This window comes from Anopheles gambiae, chromosome 2 (assembly GCF_943734735.2).
Source record: "Anopheles gambiae chromosome 2, idAnoGambNW_F1_1, whole genome shotgun sequence".
Taxonomy (NCBI): Eukaryota; Metazoa; Arthropoda; class Insecta; order Diptera; family Culicidae; genus Anopheles; species Anopheles gambiae.
The window spans coordinates 102,462,307-102,486,368 of record NC_064601.1 but is presented as its reverse complement, the minus strand read 5'-3'; the positions used below and the strand labels follow the sequence as shown (position 1 = coordinate 102,486,368).

The window sequence follows — 24,062 nt, the reverse complement described above, 5'->3', positions numbered from 1 at the left end:
AGCACCTGGGGAAGAAAGACTAGGAGGGGAAAAAGCCACAACCAGATAAGGTAGCATTAAATGGGGCGTTTTACTGATGATCAGCAGCGGGAAAGTGACTTTTCCTATCAAATTGTTGAGGTGTAAGGGAAGGATAAAAGGACATTATTGTTTGGGCAAGTTTAGTGCAGGTTTTACCAAAACGAGTAGCGAGTGAAGGCCTTTTGTCAATACTGACTTAGTTTAATACATTAAAGGTGTTGATATTTCAGCACAACAATTCAAAATCGATGAACCATATTTGTTTTAAAACAAACTCTTATATTTGCGATTGAAAAAAAGGCCCCAAACCCCGAACCAAAACAACAATGGCATTAGGGGTGAAATTTATTTGCCAAAATATTTTCCTATTTTTTAACTCGCTTCCAAAAACCCAAAACACAACGCTAGCCACAAATTGCCGACCGTAGAGGAAGCACTTTCCTCGCCAATTCATAGCAGAATGAATGCAACAAAAAAACAGTGCCTCCCGCGCAACACAATCTGATTTATCAGCTGGAAATACATTTTTCACGCGATGTGCACTGGTTCGCGTTCACTAGCCGCGCCAAATAAAGACTTGAATAATGTTTGTACACCTCGCCCCACGCCACTACGGCACGGAATGAGGGCAGGGGGAGGGAGGGTGGAAAAACTAAACCATAGGCCAACGAAAATGGGAAATAAAAGCACCAAAACATAGCAAATAAAAGCGTAAAGCGATAGCAAAACGGTGTGTTCTATATGCTGTCGAAATCTGTCCGCGTCATCATCATCGCATCGCGCTAACAACAACGACCACCACCGGAGAGCGCTTTTTACTGTTTTTGTTTTGTTTGCTTGCTTGCTTTAGCAAACAGAAAACGGAAGCAAGATTTTGGGGCTCCCCACTTACCACCCTATCCGTCGTCTACCACATTCTATCAGGTCGATCGGTCAGCAGGAAACAGCAGGAGTGTGGGGCGGTGGAAGTTTGCGTGCCCGAGAACTAAGACAATAAATGTACCTGCTGAGGTGGGAGAGGAGGGATATGGAGCGCTTTTTTTTATTCCCGTAGGCATACAAATGGTGGTGGAGACTAATATTTTTCGCTTTTTTATGTACAAATACGCACACACACACACACGTTCAATGGGGAACTTGAGTTCATAAAATTGTTTTTCCCGAGGGCCGCTTGTTTGGATCGCACTTTTGCAAAGAATTGCGTAGCCCCAAAGTGGTTGGAGCAGACGGATGAGTCGTCGGGGCGCTGCGGGACGATCGGAATTTGATGTGCGATAAATAATTGAATCTTTTTTTTTATGGAGGGATAAAGGAAGGTTTTAGTAGGAAGCTGTAAAAGAATTTGGTAGAATTCAATACATAAAATAGCTTTGTGATATGATTCTTCACTTTTTACTAACATACATGGTTTTCCAAGAGTTCTCAAAGCTGTGGGACAATTTATTGACTGCTTCTTACGTGAAATGAACTTAATGTAATTAGAATTGGACTCTATCGCACCCTTGTTGGACAAATCCAATAGGAATTTCCAAGTAACATGTCCGAAAAAGGTGCCATGGAATCCAGCCTCCATCATATGAAGTTCACTTCCCTTAAGAAAGAGTCAAGGAAGTGTCCCTCAACTATGAGAACCCCTGGAAAACTCTGTAAATGCAGCTCGTTAGTGTACAAAATGGTGGCGCCATGACCAGGATAATGTAATGTGCAATAATTGCCAATAAAACGAACAAGCTCTTGTCGGTCCTCTTGTAAGCTCATCGTATTAGTTGTATTGAAAACACGAACGATCGTTCTGGAAAATCAATCCACCTTCCCCTTGTTCTTACTTGGTCCACACTTTCTTCTTGAAACGTTCATTAAACGCTCCCGCGGCCCTTCGGATTAACTTTCCACCCAGAGTGTGTGCTTTTGTGTACGGAAATTGCTACAAAAACGTTATTTCCGCGCCTGATGAGGAAAACAAAACCGCACGAAAAACAACCACCTAACAACAACTCATCGCTATCGCACTGTGCCAAACACACCGCCATCCACCAAAGGACCACGGTAAAAGCCAACGTTTTCTTTGCCATTTTTCCTATCAAGCAATTTACGATAGGTCTCCATTATCGAAACCTTCTAACCTGCCGCGCTCGTTTGGGGCGACAGTCAATATTTGAGCAGATGACATTATGCTTTCCGGATCCACACACACACACACAGATACATACACGCTTGCAGCGGTTTTCCTGCTTCCGCCTTACTGCCGTCTACACCCTGTCTCTTGTTTTCCGGTGCGGTTAGATCGGTTTTGGGTAGCTTTCCACTGCGGAGGGCGCAGCGACGAGCGGGGCTACGTTCGGTGGGGCCGATGATGGGTTTGCCGTACCGGGACCTTCTCTAAAGTAGGTTGAGCTGGTATTAAGGGTGGTTTTACGTTCGCCTTAGGCCGGTAGCTTCTTTCCAAGGCTACCATCCTGCCCCTAAAGTGCAGAAGTAGATGGCTTCCGTAGTTGAATATCCATATGTTCGATAACAAAAAAAAAAAGAGTACCGCAGGAAAGTAAATCAATTTCCGGTGGAAAAGCAATAGCTCGGTTGTGAACTCGTGCATGTGTGTGCGTTTTAAAAGCAGCTCGTAGTCCTTCACTTTTGAGAGCAAACATTACGATAAGGAAATTTGCTACATTAGCGCTCGTGAGGGTACGCGGAAATAGTTAAGCGATAGAGGTTACTGTTAATTTGCAAAACGAGCCCTTTTAAAGCGGTTTGTAAACCAAATTTGAAAGCAGAAACCGGTTTAACTATGGGGAAAGAAACCTTGAGAAATTTCCTAGGAATTTCCCCCCCAATTTCAATCGGCAAAGTGTTCGCATCAGCGATGCTGAATTTGATGGAAACCCGTTCCCCGGGAGAAGCGAGAATCCTTCCAGCGATTGCATCCTTTCAATCGTCCGCCCTGCAAAGCTAGCGTAACGATTTAAAACCCGCGTGCTTGACTTTCCCTTACAGTGCGTCCTTCTGAGGCTTCTTTTTTTTAACTCAACTTTCTTTATCCGTCGCGCAGTTTTTCCAAGAAAAAAAAAAAAAAAAAACACGAGCAAACCGAGCCCACCACAATCCCACGAAACATCTTTCAGCGATTTTGTCTGTCAGACAATCAATTTTGACCGGGCTCTGGGTCGGTCGGACTGCTTTTGCGAAAGAATTCCGTTCCGCTGCACGGTTGGGTGATTCTTCCAGGCCGAAACGCTGCCCAACCACAACCCTTAATAGCGGTTAGCTGGGAAGGGTGATGGCTGGCTGCTGGTCCACCGAAACCCGGCGTACCCGACGAAGAAGACGCTCCAAAGAGCGTAAACTCAAACTGACCCAAGGTCACTCGCACGCCTCGTTCCATCTCCACAGAAGCGTGTTGTGGCAGCAAGGGAAATGGATCAAGTTTGCACGAACGAGAGTTATATGTCATTCGCAAAAGAGACACTTGGCGTTCACAGGCCCGAAACGAGCCAAACACACTAGTGCGCACATACACACACACACACACTCACGTGCACAAAGAACAGGCAACCATTCAGACACCATCGAGCGTGTCCTTTTTGCGTGCGGTTTTTCGGTTGCTGGTGCAGAAATTTTCATTTGCCGGAAAGACAAGCACACGAGGAGGGGAAAACTTTCCCCAGCAAAAGCTGCGGTTGCCACCGGGGAGCAACGCAAGTTTTATTCTTTATTTTTTCGATTTTGATTCATTTAAAAACTTTAACAGAAAGAGCTTTATTTACTTTTGTGGGCGAATTCAGTGTGTCTCCCCGTGGTTCCCTGCGGATGTGGGTTCGAAGGGTCGATTTAGGACGTCAGGGTCCTTTTCCGCTTAGTGTGAGTTTCGCTGTGGTTAACATGGTAAAGTATTTTTTTTAAGAACTGGTAATCAATTTCGTTTTCTTCCTTTCATGGACTGTTTGGGTTGCTTTGTTGGTAACAGTGCCTTTATTTTCCTCGATTATACTGCTGGTAAGTAGCTTTTACATAATGTTAAATATGTATTTGTGCAGTTAAAACGCCTGAAAATATGCAAACTATGCTGTCGGGATGTTTTGTCAAAGGAGTGAACAGCGTTTGATTGTGACACTTTCTCTAATTGCTCTAGCTTTATGCACACAGAGGCATTTTACAACAAAAATGTTTTCAAATTGCATACTCTCAGGCGCTTTGAATCAAGATGACGTCAACAGCACTCGATTGCTTCGTATTTTGATTGCAGAAAGAGACATCCAATTAAGCTGTAAAATAATATTGTAAACATAAGCTTTATAAACATATGTCAAAGATTAAACAAATGCTAACCTTTCTTTTATTGTACCAACTTCCTTTAAGCTCATACTATTGAAGTAATAAACAAAATTGCTGTTTTGACTTCCATCTACTTTGATAAGCTAACAGCTTAACGGTTTCCTTTCCCACTAAAACCCTTCTGGTAATAGATAAAACGCACCAAAACTGAAATACTTCCAGGAAGCAATTCAATTTATGGCAAAGTGTTCCAATGGCACTCGTTACGCGATTGAAAACTGACCATTTTAGATTTCAGCTTCTTCGCATAAATGGAAAAAAAATAAAAATATCCGTACGCAAACCACGCACAAATCAACACGCCCAAATACACTCGAAACAGTTCACTTTTCATTGGAAGCGCTTTCATTTTGTCTAAAAGCCCGCCCCGAATGAGTAATTCACGGCAAACGCGGTGGCAACGCACAGCAGCACACAGATTTCGGCAGCAAACGTTTGTCCAGTGCATAGCCTCGTCCCTTCCGAACAGGACCTTCCCGCCCGAAACATGGCGATCGTTTTCGATAACTTCCGGCAGTTCCGCCAGCCATGAAATCAACATTAGAGTGGGGGGGAGGGGGGGGGGGGGCGTTTTATACGCATTCGAAGTGGGTCGGATTTGGGCACGGCTATTGTTATTATTGTTGTCCGTGTTGCATGGTTTGCAATGAATCAATTTCCGAATAGCTTTCACAACTACCAGAGGGCAGTGAAGAATAAGTGGGAGGGGGGAAAAAAGCGGCAACAACAACCCGCAGTACGATACATTCCAGACAACGGGACAATGTGCGTGAGCGTATTGCTCAACCGTCTGTTCAGATCTTTTCAGTGCAGCACAATTTTACCGTAAACCGTGGTGCGAGCTGTCGAGCAAAGCAGAGCAGGGTGGTATGAAGAATTCAGCAGCAATTGCCAATGCCCGTTTGCCGATGAGCAGTCCGGCAGTCGTAGTGTGTTCCTGCTGCTGCTGCTGCTGGTGTGCGGTAATCGAAAATGGACAGCAGAGCCTGCAGTAGGTCAGCCAGCAGGCAAGGAAGGATGGCGCATGAGATTAATCGATATTTTGTCGAGTTTTTCAACCGCTCCTAAGCCGGCAAAGTGAACACAGCGCGATCCTGCTGGCAGTTGTCCCGTGCAGTGACGCCTATTGAAGCTGAGCTGTGTTCCGTGCCGCGGGCAGAGAAAGTTAGTGTTGCAAAACATTGATAAAGTTGCGCCTGAGATGTGTTTGACAAGCATGCCATGGGGTGGGGGGGGGGGGGGGGGGGTTAGCCGAAAGAGTTTATTTGCCAGTTGCGAGTTTGAAAATTGTTTCATTGATTTAATTGGTTCAACATTATTGGATTGAACATAAATAGAATGAGGTGAAAGACTTCGAAAATACCCCTTGAAGTATGCAATTTGCAATACAATACAGCACCAACAGTCCTTTCCCCGATTGATTAGTGCTGATTTTCTATTGAACAAGCCGTCATGATATCAAAATAATGATTTCCTTTATCAAGGTACATGCTATTCTTCCATCCCATCCCCAGGGACATAATTTCAATTAAAAGCAGAATCAAGCCACTACTACTTCAGCGGATCCCTTATCCTTTATCCCTTTTCGCCCTCACTATCTCCGTATTCAGCGCGTTCCAGGAGGGCACGCTTTGATTGCTATTGGCAGCAGGAGCGGAGCGAATCGTTTCAATCGCGCTGTGACCGCTTCTTAAAACGGAACTACCACGAGAACGCACAAAGCGTTCATATCCCTTCCTTTTCATCCCAGCTTCAAGCAGACCAAGAAGGAGGAAAGCGGCGGCGGAATGCTTGATCCAACTTGAATCCCTAATCAAAGGATTCGCTAGCGCGCATTCCGTCCCGGCGGCGAATGAAGGACGGTGAAGAAATGGATGGAAATTTCTTTGATATTAGAATCTCTTCAATTACAGCGCAACGGTGGTCGGGAGCTTTCATGCTGTGCGCCGAGAGACGGTTGACCAGCAGCAGAAGCTGCTGTTAGGTGCGTTCCTCTGCTCCGTGTCCGTTCCAGACGGCAGTACAAAAGCGTGCTAGATATTCGCAAACGCTGTGCGAATGGGCGCTTCGCCTTCGCGAGTCGACGGAAGCTGTGCTGGGCGCAGGATGTAAAGGCAGCAGACACAGACAAGCCAACCGTCGTCGTCTGGTGCTGGTAATGGTGATTTTTGTGTGTTTGAATTAAAGATAAAAGGATAATTTTGTTATGGCATATAAATCAAATTATATCATCTCCGGCACGGGGCAGGACTTGTCTTGATCGGTCCACAGGGCGGATCCTCGCCCGGGAGCCGAAGAAGCTCGTACCGCTGGATGAATCATCAGTTTTATCAGTCGACAGGAGAGCCATGGCCCGCTGCCTTTCGGGAAAAGGGTTTCCTTTTAAAAGCGATAAGGAATTGGAACCGACAGGCGCACTCTTTGCCGTGAAAGGAAAGGTTAATTAGGGGATGATTAGCAGTCTCGAGGGCCTGTTCTGAAGGTGGATACAGAGACCACAGACAACCATGAGTTGGCTGAAGTTGGTGGAAAGATCGTAAATTATTCTGAATGGTCTGATTTATTGAACTTTGATAGGTGAGGAAGCAAATCACAACAGGACCCGGGGCCGCATAGGATGGTGTCAAAAAGATAAACTCAATCTCGCACCAAAACTCATTTCGTTTGAATTGCTGCTTGACTTGCATTTTGTAAGCGTATTCCTGGGGTACTCTACACACCAGAAGAAGAAAAAAAAGCATTATATTCGGAATTTGAAATTCACTCCAGAAAAGTGTTCCAATGTTAACAAGCTTTCGCACTCCATCCCTCAAGGGTGGTGTATCTCGGCCCCGTCGGCCGAGTGGCGAAGAATTTTGCAATTTCAATGTAATGCTGAGTGGAATTCCAGCGAAACCGGCGCGCCCCATCATGATAAGGAGAGCATAATTTTAAACCAAAAAGTGATAAAGTTAGCTTCCCCGTGCTCCCGTACGCTCGTCCCCGGACACGCAGTGTACGACACGCCAGTAGATGAGGGACAAAGTTGAAAATTATTTTTCCCGGGAAATTGCGGCCACTGGACCTGCCCACCTGCTCGGCCGAATGAAAGCTTCAGCACGTTCCGGGAACCGAACATCAAGAGTAATAGTATTTGAGGCACATTTTGAAAAGCCAGCGCGCGCACACACACACGCACATTTACACGCACATTCATAGAAATTGAAAGCGAAGCAATGAGCGTAAGGAAGAGCGCTTTCTGGTATTCAATATTTGTGTAGGACATTAGAACAGGGGCAAATTAGGTATTCCAGTTAGTGGTACAATTGTTTGTATTCGCTCCATGGTGCGTTAAATGACCTTTGGAGCTGTATCGCGGTGAAACGACAAGGTGGAAAGGCCTTGCAAAAATTGCTCAAAAATGTGTTTGGGGTAGAAGGTAATTTCATAAATTTCAATATTTCTTTGGGGATAATGTTGATTTAAGCGACATTTACATGCCTGCAAATAGAGTGTAAATTATGCATTCTGTTTTCTTCACCTCCTTGATTGTACCACAAGGATTCTACTCTGAAACCTCATAACGTAGGTAACATTTATTTCAGGACATTGTACACAATATTTCTGTGGATCTCCTCTCTTCAGATGAGGTTAGAAAAGTACCAACATAGCTCCCAATGCAAGGTGATAAAGTGCTCATCCATAATCACGACTTCCGTCTACAGCTTTAACCTTCATCCCAGATCACTGATGTAAATTAAGCGACAGACTATAGGGTACATAAAGTACTCCTACAAAAGGAAATAAATCCACACAGAAGAATTCAGTTTTGCTTAATGTGATAAATTGATACTCGATGGAATTTAGTATGAATTTCCATGAATTGTACTTTGTTTACAAATTCCTATTGTTCGAATCCTATTGGAGCCGTTTATGCATTACTATGTAAAATTATTGTGAATTATATTGCTTCTGAAAGGTTTCCCTTTTGTAAGCCATTACCGACCATGCTCGCTAAATAGATCATTTTGAATACACCCTCCAAATAAGCTGAACTATTTAAAGAACAAAAGCACTGCTATTAGATTATGTAATGTATGGTCTTTTATCAGTTTAGAACCATTTTCGATGTAGACTGAAGCGTTACATAACCTGTTACATTATAGGTTGCAAGAACGTTATTACGATTAATTACACATCGCACCAGACAAAGCCTTACATCGACCGTGAAGCACGCTCTAATTAATCTTTTCCGGTGCGATCCTGACCACCACCTTCACGCGATCAGGAAAGGATCCGTGCTGCGAGCAGCCCAAAAATTAAAACCTTTGTTATCTCACTGTTTCCCGAGTCCTGCGCCCGAGACCATCGCATTGGGTCACACGTTCAAAAGAGCTTTAATTAAATCCTGCCCAGCCCGTAGCCTCCGGGTTCGGGGTATGCTCTCGGCTCTCCCGTGCACTTTAATCTCACCGACGACACGGTCCGTTACCGCGTGGACACGTCGTGCGCGGGTCGACCTTATCCCCCTGCCGCGTCCGTTTTGTCTGCCTGCACTGCACATCGATGTGCGGTTGCGGTTGGGGCTAGCTTACCTGTACCCGGGCGGCGACCCGTTCGTTGTAACGCATCGGCACGAACCAGCCCTTGGTCGAGCCGGTCACCAGCACGATGCCGAGCAGGAAGAAGCACACAAAGGCGGCAATGACGGCCTTTGCCCGGCCCGACACTACCATCGCCATCTTGGCTGGGCGGAAGAGAACTGCTCAGCTGCACGGATCGGTGGCTGCTACTGTGTATGTGTTTAGTATACGGTCGGGAGCCTCCAAAAACACAATGGTTCCACTGATTGCGGTACGGTTGATTTAAATTTGTGCTTTCCGAGCGGCCGTCACACATCGGCAACGGGCAGGGTTTGTGCACTAATTAAACTTTCCATCGGCAGCTTCTTCCCCCAAAACAACTAAAATCAACACAGCTGACTCAGCACTGATATGATTCACTTTTCCGATGTGATATAAACTATTTCTGACTTGATATTTTTCGTTGCTTTTTGATATGACGAACAAACGATATTTTTCACTTCTTTACGTATTTATAGGTTACACAAATTCAACACTTCACTTCTCAAGTGACGCTCACCAACTCACAGGCGACACCTTTACTTTTCCCTTTTTTGTGGAGCTTCTTTTCTTCCAAACCGACGATGCAAACACAGAGCAATGGAATTTGCCCCTATCTTTATTTTTCGTTCACGTCTCCGCCGCTTTCCACGCTCTTTCTTCCACTGGTTCTTGCAGTGGATAGTTTATTTGTTTGTTTGTTCACACCTGCCACGCATAAACTACACCGCAAGCGACAATTGCACCTCCCGTTGAACGGCCAAACAACGCCATCAATCCGCGACGCTTTGATGAGCTTTCATGCTGGGCGGTCATAAACTTTAAGTCGCTTGCTGTCGCGGTGAAAGTGTGGCGATTGCGTCTGTGTTTTTTGTTGTTGTTGCTGCTACTTCTTCGCCGTCCTTGATTCAGCGTAGTATTTTTGATGGGTAAAACAATTAACCGTACCGGCGCACCGGGGGCTGTGGAACGCTGGCCAGCGAGAGTGGTATAAATTATTCCGCTTCCGTGCACGCAACACACTGTGCGATTTACGGCAGCCGCCTCCTTGGATGAGGGTCGAGCGCGGTCCTTCCCTTGTTTTCCGTTTGAAAGATAAGCCACGGTCAGCGGCTAGTTCTGATTACTTAATTATGTTTTCCCGCCCCCTGCCAGCGCAGTGTTATCTTGGGAAAACGCTTTAGATAGGGCTAAGAGAGGCTAAGTGGTTCTTTGCAAAGATAGCTTCAAGCCTGGCACACGAACCGAACTGAAGTAACACGCTCTGAAGTAACGATTGTAGCATAAAATACGTTTCCAAACACAACACGTTTGTTTCGGGGGGTTTTTTTTTTGTTGGTACGAGCCGAATAAGACCAAAACGGGGCAACAACGGAGTTAACAGCGGATTTGCAAAACTTAACCGATGTAAAACGGATTGGGGGGTAGAAGTTTTGATATATCTTTTTTCCGGTGCTTGAAGCTTGTTTCCTTATCACAGAACGTATTGATTTTGGCGGCACTGAATTATTTCCCCCCGCTTTGTTGCTTTAACTATATGTGTGGGTGTGTGCAGCTGGTATATCCTTCCCTTCCGAAAACGCGCGAACAAACGAACGAACGCGCGACACAAAACGGAAAACGCGCGCGACGACTCAACACACTTTTCAAAACGCACTCACGACGCGCGGAAGGAAAATCGGCAACGACAACTAGGGGTTCAGCTTCAGTTAAGGCGCCAAGGACACGGAAAAAAAGTGTACACTTTAACGGTGTGTGCGGTTTTAGAGAGGACGTTCCCTACACACTACTAACCGCAGCACCACCGCGCGCTCGCCTCCTCGGGCAAAACAAATACGGATGGGCAGCAGCAGCACCCACAGCCTTCCGCTGAACACAATTCAACACAACAGTTGTGTACCGGGCAAATGTCACACGCTGCCAGTGCTTCATAAAATCAACAACCGACCTTTACCCGGTTTGTTGGGCGTTTGTTTTCTACGCGTTTATTGCACGCGTGTTTCGGTGCGTCAAGCGACACCGGCCCTCACCTGGCTTGCTTGCTTGCGTCCTTAAAAATAAAACACAACCGTACGCGAGCATCATAAATCACTGAAGCATCGTTTCGCACTTTCCCCTCCACCCACTCCCACTCCCCCACTCGGTGGCGCCACCTTTATCGTCTTTCGGGGTTGGCCGAAAGTCTGGATGGCTTTTTTTTCTTTCGTTCGCGCTTTTTTGCCCGAATGGAGGCGCGCCCGCCGTTATACGCAAACGTTGTGCCGTACACAGACACACACTCACGTGCACCATACACCCACCATGATTTTGGCAGGTTCAAGTCGGTCGAAGCAGATTTGCCTTTAGGGGTGGTTTTTCCTCCCCCTCTCTTGGCGCTGGTTGTTAAGGGCGACCTCCGCGGCACCCAAAACCAGTAGCAAGCACCGGATGAGAGATGCGGCAGTACTTGAGGTACACACCGAGCTTAACCGTTCACGTGTTGTGTATTTCTTTCTCTCTCTCGTTCCTTCTCTCGGTTGATTTTGCTTTACCTCTGTGTCAAACGAGAGCGCTTGTGGGAGAACACGCAAAGGACACGTGGGGCGGATATGGGAAGCATTAGACTTCCTTCTTGGCTTGTTATGCGTGCTATTAGCAGCGTCGGAGGATGTACGCGAGCGGCTAACAACATTCACACACACACACACTCACACCGGGATACGAGAAGTGTTATATTCAATTATGGTAATTATATAATCCTCTCACGAACGCACGGGCAAGGTGAAGCTTTAACGGCATGTTTCCTTGCTTGCGCTGTTATCACGTATTTGTTGTTGCTGTGCTTTTCACCACACACACACAAGCACACACACACCGAGTGCTGAAGGGAAACGGATGTTCACAGGATGAAGCAGGTTCAAATTGCACTACGCAACATGTCGCGTTTAAGGATTAACACAGCGATGGCAGTAACTAGCTGACGACTTTAACAACACACAGTCACTCACACTCGCGTCCCCGGGAGCTCTGCGAAGGGGGAGGAGCGGTTTGATCTGCTCACCGGCAGTAACGGTGCGCGTCTGAGGACGGTGCGGTCTTCAGACCCGGTAGCAGCCCGAGAAGCACACACCACAGAGCATATTATGTATATAGCACACTATCAAAAATATTTTCCAAACCCCCGAGGCAGTCCGGGCGGCCCGGGGATGTCAAGTGGAACGCGGTGGATATGTTTTCGGTCGTGATTGTGATATGGCCACTTTACACCGTGAATATGAGCGAGTGAGGGATATGTCGAGGACGCGATGCGTGGAAGTGAAAGACCCGAAACAAGGGGTCTGGGGTCTGTTTCTTCCCTATTCTCTTAATTTAGCCGCATCAACATGTATCTATGTATATTCCCGCTTGTATTTCTTCACCATTTGGGCTTTAATTTCTACACCACACCGGCACTGCCGCAGGCTCGATATGTTGTTTTTGCGCCACGCACGGATTGCATACCGTGCAGGGCGCACGTAGTTTCGCGAACGACACAACCGACCCGAAATCGATCGACAACGGCCAACGGTAACGACGACAACGACAACGACGACGGCGGCGGTAAAGACGACGACGACGACGACGACGACGGTACGAAACACGGCTGAAGTGCGTGCAACTTCATCGCGGGCCACCAGTAAACTGAACTCGTTTTGCGGGCAGACTCGCGTACAGCTCGCAGACGACAGGCGCCCGAAAGCGGTCCATCCAGCCGCGGCCACACCGAAGCCGAGCAGGCCGAGATTCAGGATGAAACACCACGAACAAGGGCGCTGTGTTCATCGTCTCACCGTCTTATCAGCTCGGAGGGGAAACAAACCGATTCGGCACTGTTCGGCACCTTGCATAACATTCAGGCGGGTGGGGAGGTAACGCAGGCAAAATGGCAAAAGTCGTGCCAGCAACCACTGGTGTTTCGGCCCGTTTCCCGTTCGCGTGCAGCGTGGCGCTATGCATCGGCAAAAAGGGGCGAGAGGTTCGTGTTTGTGTCCTTGGAAAAATCTCGGCGCCCGCTCGAGGAAAATGCGTGCGCATGCGCTCGGTGTGTTGTGTGCCCAACTTCCCCTGAAAGTTATACAGTATGCGATGCACGGTGCACACTACTACATGCAACGACGCACGCAAAGTGTGTGCATTATTATAGCGTAGTGTGCTTGTTGTGACGGGAGCTTGTTGCAAATGAACGACGGGGTAAAAAAAACAAGGAAGTCCTGCCTTCCACCACCATCACCGTGACGTCATCGTTTAAAGTGCGAGCGAAAGTTGAAAGTTTTGCTGCGGAAAATCGAAACGACGCGAATCGGTCTTTCTTCTACCGGCGTTACGGCTAAGAATGGGGTTTTCCTGAAATCTAAATCGTCGCACACAAAATGGATAGATCAGATCGACCCCCGTTTGCCACGATATCCGAAACCCGAAAACTGTCCCTAATGGCCGATGCTAATGGAAAGAAGAGGGCAGAAGAAAAAAATGGCCAGAAGATGGTGGAAAGGTAAACCGTTACGTTAATGGCATTTCGATGATGGGCCTTTTGCTGCCGATAGCGGCACGTGGCAGGGTGCGAACACGATTTGCGTGTGTGCGATCGATTCGAGCCGTTGCGCGTTGGCCATTTTTGGTTGTTGGTTGTCCTCCTTTTTCGCACTCTTTGTTTGCTACTTTCAATAGGATTTTATCTGTTGCTATTTTGAATACGCATTTGCCATTCATTGATTTGTGGCAATGACATTAGGGTGGGAAGGTTGGGTTCCGTTTTTTTCTATTTTCCTTTCGGTCCGTGGTTATTTTGCCCCGATACCGGCCAGCTGATAAGCTAGCTTGAAGCTGTGGAAAATTGTCGTGCAACAATCTCCCGTGTGGCAGCAGTGCAGAGGTGTGCCCTTGTGAATTGAGGCGAAGTGCCTTTTTTTTGCAGAATCTGTAGCGTGCTACTTCAACCTTCCCGGCAGCAATAGAGGACGATTTTATGGGCTGTAACGGGCGAATGAGCTTGCGAAACGTGTAATAGCGATTTCGTGCGATTCGATAATGAACCACTCCGACTGGGGGGCGTTTATTGTCGCCGTGGAAGTGACCGTTATTAAATGGATTCAATTCTACAAACGCAAAAACCGGCCACCACACCACACCCAACAACCTGTCAAATGATGAGCGCTGTTGAGCGGGTGGTGTAAAATTTTATGCCGTTATATTTTTCGCATTTCCAAGCAGCAGCAGCAGCTTAATGATTTTCATTCGCACATTGTCGGTGCTGAAGGCGCACCATTTAAAAGACGATTTAATTAATAGATCGTTACTGACGGTGTCACTCATTACAGCTGCTCATAAACTGCAGAGACCTGCGCTGTCTCTGGTAAAAGCGTGCCGGCCAGGAACGACCATCAATCCTAGCCCATTGTTCTAACCCCGATTCCGAATCACAAAGAGAGTTACACTGTCCCCACCCAGATCCTCTCAGCACGGTGAAAAGGGATGCGAGAGTTAATCATCACCCGCAGAGCCCCTTCAAAAGGCATCCCTTATCCCATCCAGCAAAAAGGGAACGGACTACAAATTGGCTACTAAATTGCATTCACTTAGTTTGCCTTAGTCCTCTCCTAATGAATAATACAAATTCCTCCCACGAAGACGGAGCCCGACGAAAGGACACTGACTGGCTTGGCTGTATCTCTTTCATGCTGGTCATGTTTGATGGCGGTATTTTCATCCACCACCAGCCGTCGTGCCACACAATATTCGTCGTGAAAAAGTTGGCACAAAATAAATACAGACCAGTACCTATACACACACACAGATACGGATTCAGAATACGCGAACGATGATTTATCCGGTACCCGATTCCAACCCGGGAGAAAGCTTTGCGGTCGGCCACAAAACCTTCGCGTGGTAACGATGCGGGTTCGGTCGGTGGTCGCTCCCGTCGCGGTGTGTCATAAATCATAAATCATTTTATTTTGCCACATTCTTGGAAGCTCCCCTTTACGCCCCTGTTCCGACCATCCCGTCCCGAAACCAGGGCAGGTGTCTCTATCGGCCTCCGTGGCCTCCGTTGGCTAAAGAAATGTCCTTGCACATCGGCCCCAAGGAACGGGGCATCCGGGCATATCGGAGTCAAACAAGCGAAACCTTCTACCGTAGGACGAAACGAGCTAATGAAGGGGAAAATTCACCCCGATAAAATGGCGCATACATCAAGCCGGCGAAGAGGTGAGAGGACCACCACACTTCCGAACTTGCCGGGTGGAATTGCTGCACTCTCGCAACGCTTGTGCTAGGGTGCTTGCACCGTTTTCGTTTACCGCTTTCGGAAGGATAAGCGACACAGGTGATGTTTCCTGTTAGGGTGAGCGGGGAAATAGTTTCACTTCCCGTCCCGCGGGTCCGTTTGCTGACGATTAGAAAATGTTATTTTTTGCGCTTCGGTTTCTTTTTTGTAGTTGGTTTCGTTCGCTATGTTATTGCTTGCGATGCACATCCTCTAGAGTGGCGCTGCTGCTGCTGCTTGGTGGTGCGAATGACGGTGTGATTATAACAACGTTGAGCGATGATGCAGCTTCCAGCAAGGATATTTGACAAAGCCGTAAAAGATGGCATTTATTTTCGCTTGAGCATAATCCACGTATCGCGTAAACTATGCTTTTGATCATGGCAGAATACTTGCGGGGCATTCTGAGACGGTGTTTGCAGCAAACTTTCACTGTGACAACAGCCCAAATTCTAACGTTCCTTCCGTCTGTTTCATGCAACAAAATCAAGCGCGAAACTGATCGTTGATAGCGCTTGTTTTAACACGACTTTGATTTATATTGAGCTCAACGTACCGGGTTTCGATACTCTGAAACACTTGGATCCTTTTCTTGGATCTCGCATTTATTTTATATCTATCCGAGTGCCTTTATGTGTGATTCTTTGAAGTGTTCTTGACACATTCAGTGGAATTGTGTGTTATCTTGTTGTAGGTTATCTTTGATGGCAGGCAACATTTACGACGGATTGTTTCCATGTAAACTGCACGCTTTAACGATGCTTCGGCATAATTGAGCGACGAATGGGTGGAACGAATAACAGATTTTCCGTGTAAATTCAAGGAAGATATTTAGACACGATTGACAATTCTGCCATGAATACAGCAGTGTCACGGACTCTTTGTGAAATTACCGACATCTGTCCTTGTACAAGCATACCGAAATGCTAATTGACTACAGCCATAGAAACTCATGTTTTATCTGCTATCCAAATGAAGCGAAATTGGGAACACAAAGACAACAGAGACAGCTAAGCAGCTCTTACAGACACCCACACTGAGGCTCCATTGCATGAATTATCGATATTGACTGTTTCTAGATTGGCATTTCATACAATACAGAGCAGCTTTCTCGGTGAATACACCGCCCCAGCAATTCGGCAGGATCGCACAGCGTATGGCAAGAAGCAATCAGTCCTTCCGCTCACCCACACAGGACCTTCAGCCAGTCAGATGGATGAAACTTTTTGGGTGGAAAATTCAATTCAGCCCACCTGAAAAAAGCACCACCTTTCCGGAGAAATGTCTGCACGTGCAGCAGCAAGATGCAAGAAGTTTTCCCTTACCGTAAGGTGTCTTCTCCCGGACGGGCTTCAAGTTTAGCCATCGGCCTCGGTACAAAAAAGCACACAAATCCAAAACAAAACAAAAAATAGTATACCAGGATACCAGGAGCAAACTTCACGACCGTGTTTTGGCTGGCTTGCAGGATGCAGCGCATAATGACGTGAAAAATGAATTATGCAAAACAGAAAGTTTGCCCACACAAGGAGCTACGGCAGGACGATCTGCTCTGCTGGGAAGTCTTCGAGGGAGGCCTTCACTGATTCGGCTCGTGCTGTGTGCAGCAGCAGTAGCCTAGTGAAAGCTTTTAGCCGTTTATCTTCAGCTTCACGCTAACGGTCAGAAGCAGGATGAAGGTACATTTGTTGTGATGTTTGCGAAAAATGGCAAATTGGATGTCGGTGTCCTTTGCTCGAGAGAGAGAGAGAGTGCAGCATGCAATCAAAACCCGAAGCTAAGCGTATGGACATTGTTGCACAGATGAACGGGAATGCAAAAGGGAGAGTGTGTGAGAGAGAGAAAGAGAAAAATAGAGAAAGCAAAAGATACATAGGACATGCATAGGTAATTTTGTTTGACCTCCTTCGTTGCACAGTTCGCCCACAATCAGTGCTTTGTTTGCTGCAGCCGCTCTTGAGCATATGCAAAATTCTTTGGACCATTATCGATGGTTTTGATTGAGACATTACTGATGTCTGATCGACGTAGGCAGCCACCATAGTAGTAGTAGCTTATTTCCATTGCCTTTTCATGGGTCAAGAGTACAATAGGAAAAGGTTATTTTTAAGGCCACTTTTCTCCTGTTCCAAAGAATGCAAAGTAATGCTTGCCTTGTTTGTGGCAAGTATAATGGGTTTAACTGGCTGGAATGCATTATAATGCGCCAACACACCAGCACAGTAGAAACGAACCGCCGCGAAAGTCTACTCCCCAAGCGAAAGTGGAAACACTACGAACATAAACTGTTGCTCGTCCCAACTTTTCTCACAACCGTTGTCAAAGTTGTCGTTTGCTATGGTAACGCTATGACGCTTTCCGGAAAAGTGTAATGCATCCTTGAGCGTAGCCTAAGATTGAGCCAACGGAGGCTTCTAGAGGCGTGTCACACTAATGATGCCCAAGAAGCGATGACTTAATTGAAGCAAATCTTTCTAAATACCTACCTCAGCGTTGGAGTGTATGCAATGCCGAGCAAGATTCCATAAAACGGCAACGCAACGTAACAGCCGAAATAGGTCCTCAGGCAACTACAGTCAACTTGAGACGGGAGCGTGTAGAGCGTGAGAGCTTGGGGCGAGATCTTTGGCGAAAGAATTTCACTTTGCTTGTTGTCGAGCTGCCGTATATTTAGCAGCCGTCGTTTCATTAGCACATAGTTGAGTGCCACCGGTATGATGGTTGGAATGCCAGCTCGAGTGCCATTCTAATTGCAAATCTTCACTACAATAAACCTACTTTTGGAGGACGGAAATTTGTGGAACAACTTTGGAGAAAGAAGAAAAAAATTCTCTCTCGATTGCACATAGAGGAGTGTGAGTGGATGAATGTGTGTGCGGTAAAAATGGCTACCGCACTGAGCTAGCTCAACAAATGTTGGGCCAATCTCATGCGCAGCCTCCATTATCGGTCCATCCATTGGACAATGGGAAAAGGCCCAGAGTAGGTCGTAAAGTTTTCCACCCAAAATAGACCACATTGAACAGAGATTGCTGTAATATGCTCAAGTAGCTCGTGTGTGTGTGTGGTAAGATATGGGTGCTCATCTTGGCTAATGAAACCATGGCTGGAAAGTGGCAAACCCTCTCACCCAAACCGGACAACCGATCTCGGGATGGGTCCACGCACTGGAAATATTTCTTCTCAACGATGACGATGATGATGTTGATGGGATGGAATGGATTGGATGTGGTAATGTGTATCTTTTTCCCCCACAACTTTTGCTAGGAAGTTGGTTTCGGATTAATTTGCTTCATAAATACGCATCCAAGCGCTCACTCCCTCTCTCTCTCTCCGAAGTCGTACTCGAAAGAAAATAAAACAAATACGCCCAACTTCCTGTGCAGGAGCACAGGAAGTGGTTGATGTACCCGGTGCGGCCATCTACCGACGTAAATAAATCCATCCCAGCAGCCGGTACATAAGGCGGCAAACAAGATGAGCTAACAGGGTAGACACGCACAGACACACACACAACGCATTGGTTCAGAAAATAGGTCACACCACGGAAATGAGGTTCAATCAAACGACCGGTGACCGGTTACCGGTTTCCTCTTGAGATGCATCCCATCTCATCTACCATGGTACGACCCTGCCCTGTGTCTCATAAGTACAACCCAGCACACTTCCACAATCAAAGCGCCGAAGGGTATGTTCCGCCCGAACGTGGCCATCTGGCATTCGCGAGCCGGTGTTGTATCGGCGGATCGTTGGCAAGCTGAATTGATCCGAATGGGATCTCTCGGCAGGAAAGAAAAAAAAAAAAAAACAGTGCGTGTGCCTGGGTACCTGGAAAACTATGGTGGGCAACTTTACTTTACGCCCCTCGATACCATCCGGGATCCGATTGCATCTGGCATCGGTGGGAATTGAACTACGGCACGATTCCCGGATCTGGCCAGCACTTCCCTTGTGTTCCCGGTGCACTTGAGCGTGTTCGAGTGGGTCTCGCCTGTCCCGGCTGAAAGTGGCACTCGGTAAAGGCAAGCACTCAAGCGGTAATCCGCCGTCACTGGCAATTGTCACCTGAGCAGGCGCGATGGCAGGAGCGGATGATTCTAATCGCTTCCCCGTGCGCCGGTTCTCGGAAGGATGAACCTGTACGCCTGTCGGATACGCTATCTTACCCGGAAACGTTAAATGTTAATGAGATGTTGCCGTCCGTCCTCAGGAATTCGATTGCGTTTGTTTGCGCTGCTTGATAAAGTTTTGTAGTTGTGGGTAGTTGCCAGACCTAACTTCACTAATGAAATGGTTCTTCCCGAGATTGTACAACATGAAACAGATTGAAGAATTTGTCGATATGTTCAATGTTAACTGATGTTAAACGGATTAAAGTTTTGCTTTAACGAACTCTTAACATGCAACGTGATACGATCTAGTTGAATATTTTAAATTTTCGCAGTACACCTGTTTCTGACCGTAATGCTTTGTTCCCAACCACACAATAGACTATAATGAGCATACAATACAAACATTGAAGCCTTTTTACCCTCTAGCTACAGCATTAACGAGTGAGTTTGAGAATTAAAGGGCTTGTGGAGAAAAGTCCACGCAATAGAACAAGCTTGCAATTAATTCGCCCGGCACGTTTAATGCACAAAGGTTCGCTTGAATCGCCATGTATATCAAAACCCTGCGGGGCAAAGATGGGCATGAATATTGAACAACGCGACCAATGAATATTGAACATTTTATTGCAGGCATTTTAACACAAACGTCTCCCGGGCGGGCGGTAAAGTTCAGTGAAATAAAAACTAACTATAGTGCCACGTCGTCCGTCGGTCGGTCGGCCCAAACACCCAAAGCAGTGCGCACACGAACCGTACTGGTTTCATTTACCCCTTTCTTTCATTCCCTTGCCGTTGGCCGGTTGGAAATGAGTCGGAAAAATTACCGCTTGTCGATTTGCCGTTTAATTGAGAAAATGTGAAAATTTGCTACCGAAAATGGGCTATTAATACACTCATTCAACGGGATTCTCGTGACTTTCTTCTGCCTTTTGTGTCGAAGGAGTGGGGTTCCGGGTTGGTTAAGGTATGGTGTATGGGATCAATGGGATGGAAATGACGGGATGAAGCGGAAAGAGTGCCAGACTATTGGCAATTGTAAGCGAAGCTTCAACGATTTTTACAGCGAATTTGAACAACTCTTGTCGTGATTACACGAACAGGACCAAAACAGGACAAAACAAGAAATCGTTCAACTTATGCCCACATCGTAACATGGAACAAGTGCGAGTCAAAGTGCTTTAATCTGGAAATGATGTTCGTAGCTAAAATGTAGTCCTCCAGCTACCAAACAACCCAAAACGCCTACATCCTCTTGAACAAAAAAAAACAGTTCTTTAAAAAGGTAACATTCTCACGAAACCGAATGGAACCGAACCGTTCCACCCGAAAGGACGACCGGCAGTGGTTGAGTGATAATGAATATGAATTTCCCATTTTTAGCCTTTTCACGAAATGGAAGCAACCAATTGGCTCGGGGTTCTCGGGGCGAGTGGTTCCTTCACATACACATGCACGCTTTTGCACCTGATTTGTGTTGTCTCACCAACACCGCACAACACCACCATCACACCGAAAACCCTCTTCCACACAGCTACGAATGAAGCCGAGCGAAGTGTTTGCGAATGTAGTGACTACTGAAAACTAGGCCACAGTCACAAATCCCCCCTCCCGTGCAACTGTGGACATCCCTGGTGGCTATGGTTGTCATGTCGAAGTTTTACAGCCAAACCCTAGTGCACCCCAGCCCCGCCACTAGAGCCTCTTTGCCTCGTTTCGGTTTAGATTGTCCTCCGATCGTTGGGATTGCAGCCGTCAGTTGTCGGGCAGGTGATGAAATTTTAATACCCACCATTGCTCGCCCTGTTTTGGCACGGTGGAACGATGTTACTAGTACACAGCCTTTTCTTTTTTGCTTTTTCGGGTGTGTTAGGTGTGAAAAATCTCAGTGTTTTGAAAAGTACATGGTGCGAAACGGCATTGCTGATGCAAGCGTTAGCAAACAACTTCAGGCCAAATCTCCACGATATAACGTCACTGGCAATTGAAACCCAGAATTCATGGCTGTACGGTGGTGGCGGTTTGCGGTGAGTTTAGCAGAAGGCAGGTGTTGTTGAGATTGCATAGAATCGACAGAAATCTGTATAAAAAATGATTACATGGTTCGTGCTTAAGCTTTTTAAAGTTCATTATCATTATTCAAACGTGTAGAACATTCAACAGAACACGCGTGTACTTCTGTAAAGCACATTCTCGAAACATCAGACCCATAATTCCTTCAAGTTTCAAAAAAAGTATTTTCCGGTAGATGGTGTAGATTCTTTTGCAAGAATGTTGAGCAACAAAGCTCTTCAGGAGAAAATGTATGTTAACACATTCAGCAACTAGAGCAAGTAGTACTTACAATCTTTTATACATTCAATCTTGGTGTGTATAGCGTCTTGATAGTGGTTTAAATAATTCCTTTGTTATATATCAAGTTAAAAAATAGTGTCAAGTGTTAAAATATACGTATAAATAATGAAAAGGTTCCATTTCATACTCCTACAAAACGTTTAGGGTAAAAGTGTAAAAGTTTAGTGGTAAAATTGTATCCAAAATAGCACCAGTTGATTTTCTGTGTCGTAATACCATTCCGATGAGCCAGCATAGCAACGCCTGTATGTCGATCGTGTCGTAGCAGAGCAAAGCGTGGAACAGCTCTCCTAAACTGCAACGGTTCGTGTCTACGGCAAAAAAAAACCGGCCCAAACCACCCCGAACCCTACTTACCTCGAACTTCTGCTTCAGAACCGGCCCGGCCTGGCCAATGTACACCGTTGACGCGCTGTCAAACACTAACTTACGTGGTTCCTTCTTCACCGGCACGACGCCCGCCTCGAGGCAGTTGTAGTAGAACACCACCTGATCCGGCAGCACCTTAAAGATCATCTTCATCCAGCTCTTGCCGTACGGCACCTGGAACGAGGCCAGCGGTTGGCTGATGCGTTCCTTCTTCGCGTCCGTGTAGTACAGCGTCGCGTTCCACTGGTCGCCACCGGCAGTCGGTTCGAGCAGCAGGCCCAGCTGCACCACGGTGTCGAGCGAGTTGACGACGGAAAACACCCAGCCACCGGAGCTGGACTGCGGTCTGACGGTCGCGATGAGGGCAAAGTCCTGCAGGTGGTCCGACAGGATCATCTTGTACGGTGACTTCAGGTCCGCCTCGCTGGTGACGCCGAACGCCGGAAACCCGTCCAGTCCATCGACGAACTTGACGCCATTCTGCAGCGGTATCTCGATCGCTCCCATCAGATCGCGTTCGGCGAGTGCATCTGGCAGGGAGAGAGAGGGAGAGAGAGAGAGAGAGAGAGAGAGAGGGGGAGAGAGAGGGAGAGAAAAAAGAAGTGAGAACAGATCGTAAATGACCAAGAAACCGACGGACGCAAACCGGTATTGCATGCAAGTTGTACGTTATTGTGCTGTACCGCGGGTTGCATATCTACTAGGGGTATACGTGTAACGTTTGGAGTTGGCAATGAGTATCAAAAGGAACGACAAATTTAGTTGAATTATAATGTCCTTTTTCTTATTATTATCAAAAAATGATTTGATTATTATCAAAAAATGAAAAATGATCAAAAAATGAAGCCATTTTCAACGTTTTTGCAAGCTTTTGCCTTGTTTGAAATGGATTTTCAATTTGGTTCAATTAAAAATTCCAGCTGTTCTACCTCACCGAACGACCATCACATGGTATTTTATTCATATTATAACCCCCGTCCATCTCACGCGACAACGATACTCGCACAGTGCATACCTTTACTCTGTGTGCTCTATTGAAACATTTCAACCCTGACTTTCCAACGTCGCTCTGGCCCGCACAACCCTTCTAGCTTGAATTATTCCACGGAGCCAAATTTACCTACCGGCCCCGTAATCGCTCGGCGAAAATCTTAAACTGAATGAAATTATCGATCGATGCCGTCCATGCCCGTTCCTGCATTCAAAAATAGCCCCCCAAAAAGTGGAGAACCATCCACTAGTAAATTGCATGTTCATGTTTGAAAGCGTTGTCAGCTCAGCTATATTGCTGATCGTGCTTCGCCGCCACGTTAAATCTGGTTTATGGTAACTTCGCTCGCCAGGCTCGCTCGTATCAGCGTAACACCCAAGTGCAAAGCTCTTCCACCCTGCCACCTGAGGGTGCTAGCTTCGACGCTTCTGCTGCCGGTCAGGGACGGGCGATTTCCGATCGAAATTACGATAAGCTGCCATTAGGAAGTGGTAGCAGCAGCCGAAGCAGCAGCATCAGCAACATCGTCACCATCCACCAGCCACTTACCTCTGATGCCTTGGCCGCCAAATATGTTCAGCTCCGATGAGGTCACCCTGTGTGCGATGCAAATCAACGTCACGACCGTTCCGTAAAGCCACCTGCAGCGGGAAAGAAGAAGAAGAAGAAAGAAAGGAAAGACACACTTGTTAGGACCAAAATTAGATATGAATTTAAATCAGGTGTGGTGTGGCCGGTGTGGCCGATGATGGGGTAATATATGATTGGCAGTGGCTGTGGAAGTATTTTATGCTGGCCACAGAGGTGTGGATTGGGCGCGCGCGCGTAAAGATTAACCGGGTCACTGAAAGCGAATGTTTTACAGCGGCACATCGGATCCGTGGCACAACATTTGGATGTAATTTATTGTTCGATTTGAGGGGCGGTCTGTTTTCTCCACTCATTAACGGTATTTTAAAATGCAGTGACAAGCTCTTCGATTAACCTTTAGTTTTCCCGTGTCA

At 46.7% G+C, this 24,062-nt stretch overlaps 1 protein-coding gene across 19 annotated transcripts in view; it reads right to left on the bottom strand.

Annotated features, from left to right (window-relative positions):
- The window catches only part of LOC1277113 (collagen alpha-1(XVIII) chain), a 195,670-nt gene that overhangs the window by 119,599 nt on the left and 52,009 nt on the right, over positions 1–24,062 (bottom strand). For 17 of the 19 annotated variants that reach the window (XM_061663395.1, XM_061663400.1, XM_061663403.1 and 14 more), the window contains exons 3-4: positions 23,608–23,699; positions 22,056–22,597 (exon numbers count right to left, since the gene is read on the bottom strand). In XM_061663395.1, the coding sequence (XP_061519379.1) occupies positions 22,056–22,597; positions 23,608–23,699 (634 nt within the window). Of the gene's footprint in view, positions 1–8,924; positions 12,619–22,055; positions 22,598–23,607; positions 23,700–24,062 lie in introns of those variants that run through there. The other 2 variants (XM_061663414.1, XM_061663415.1) reach the window with 2 other exon arrangements.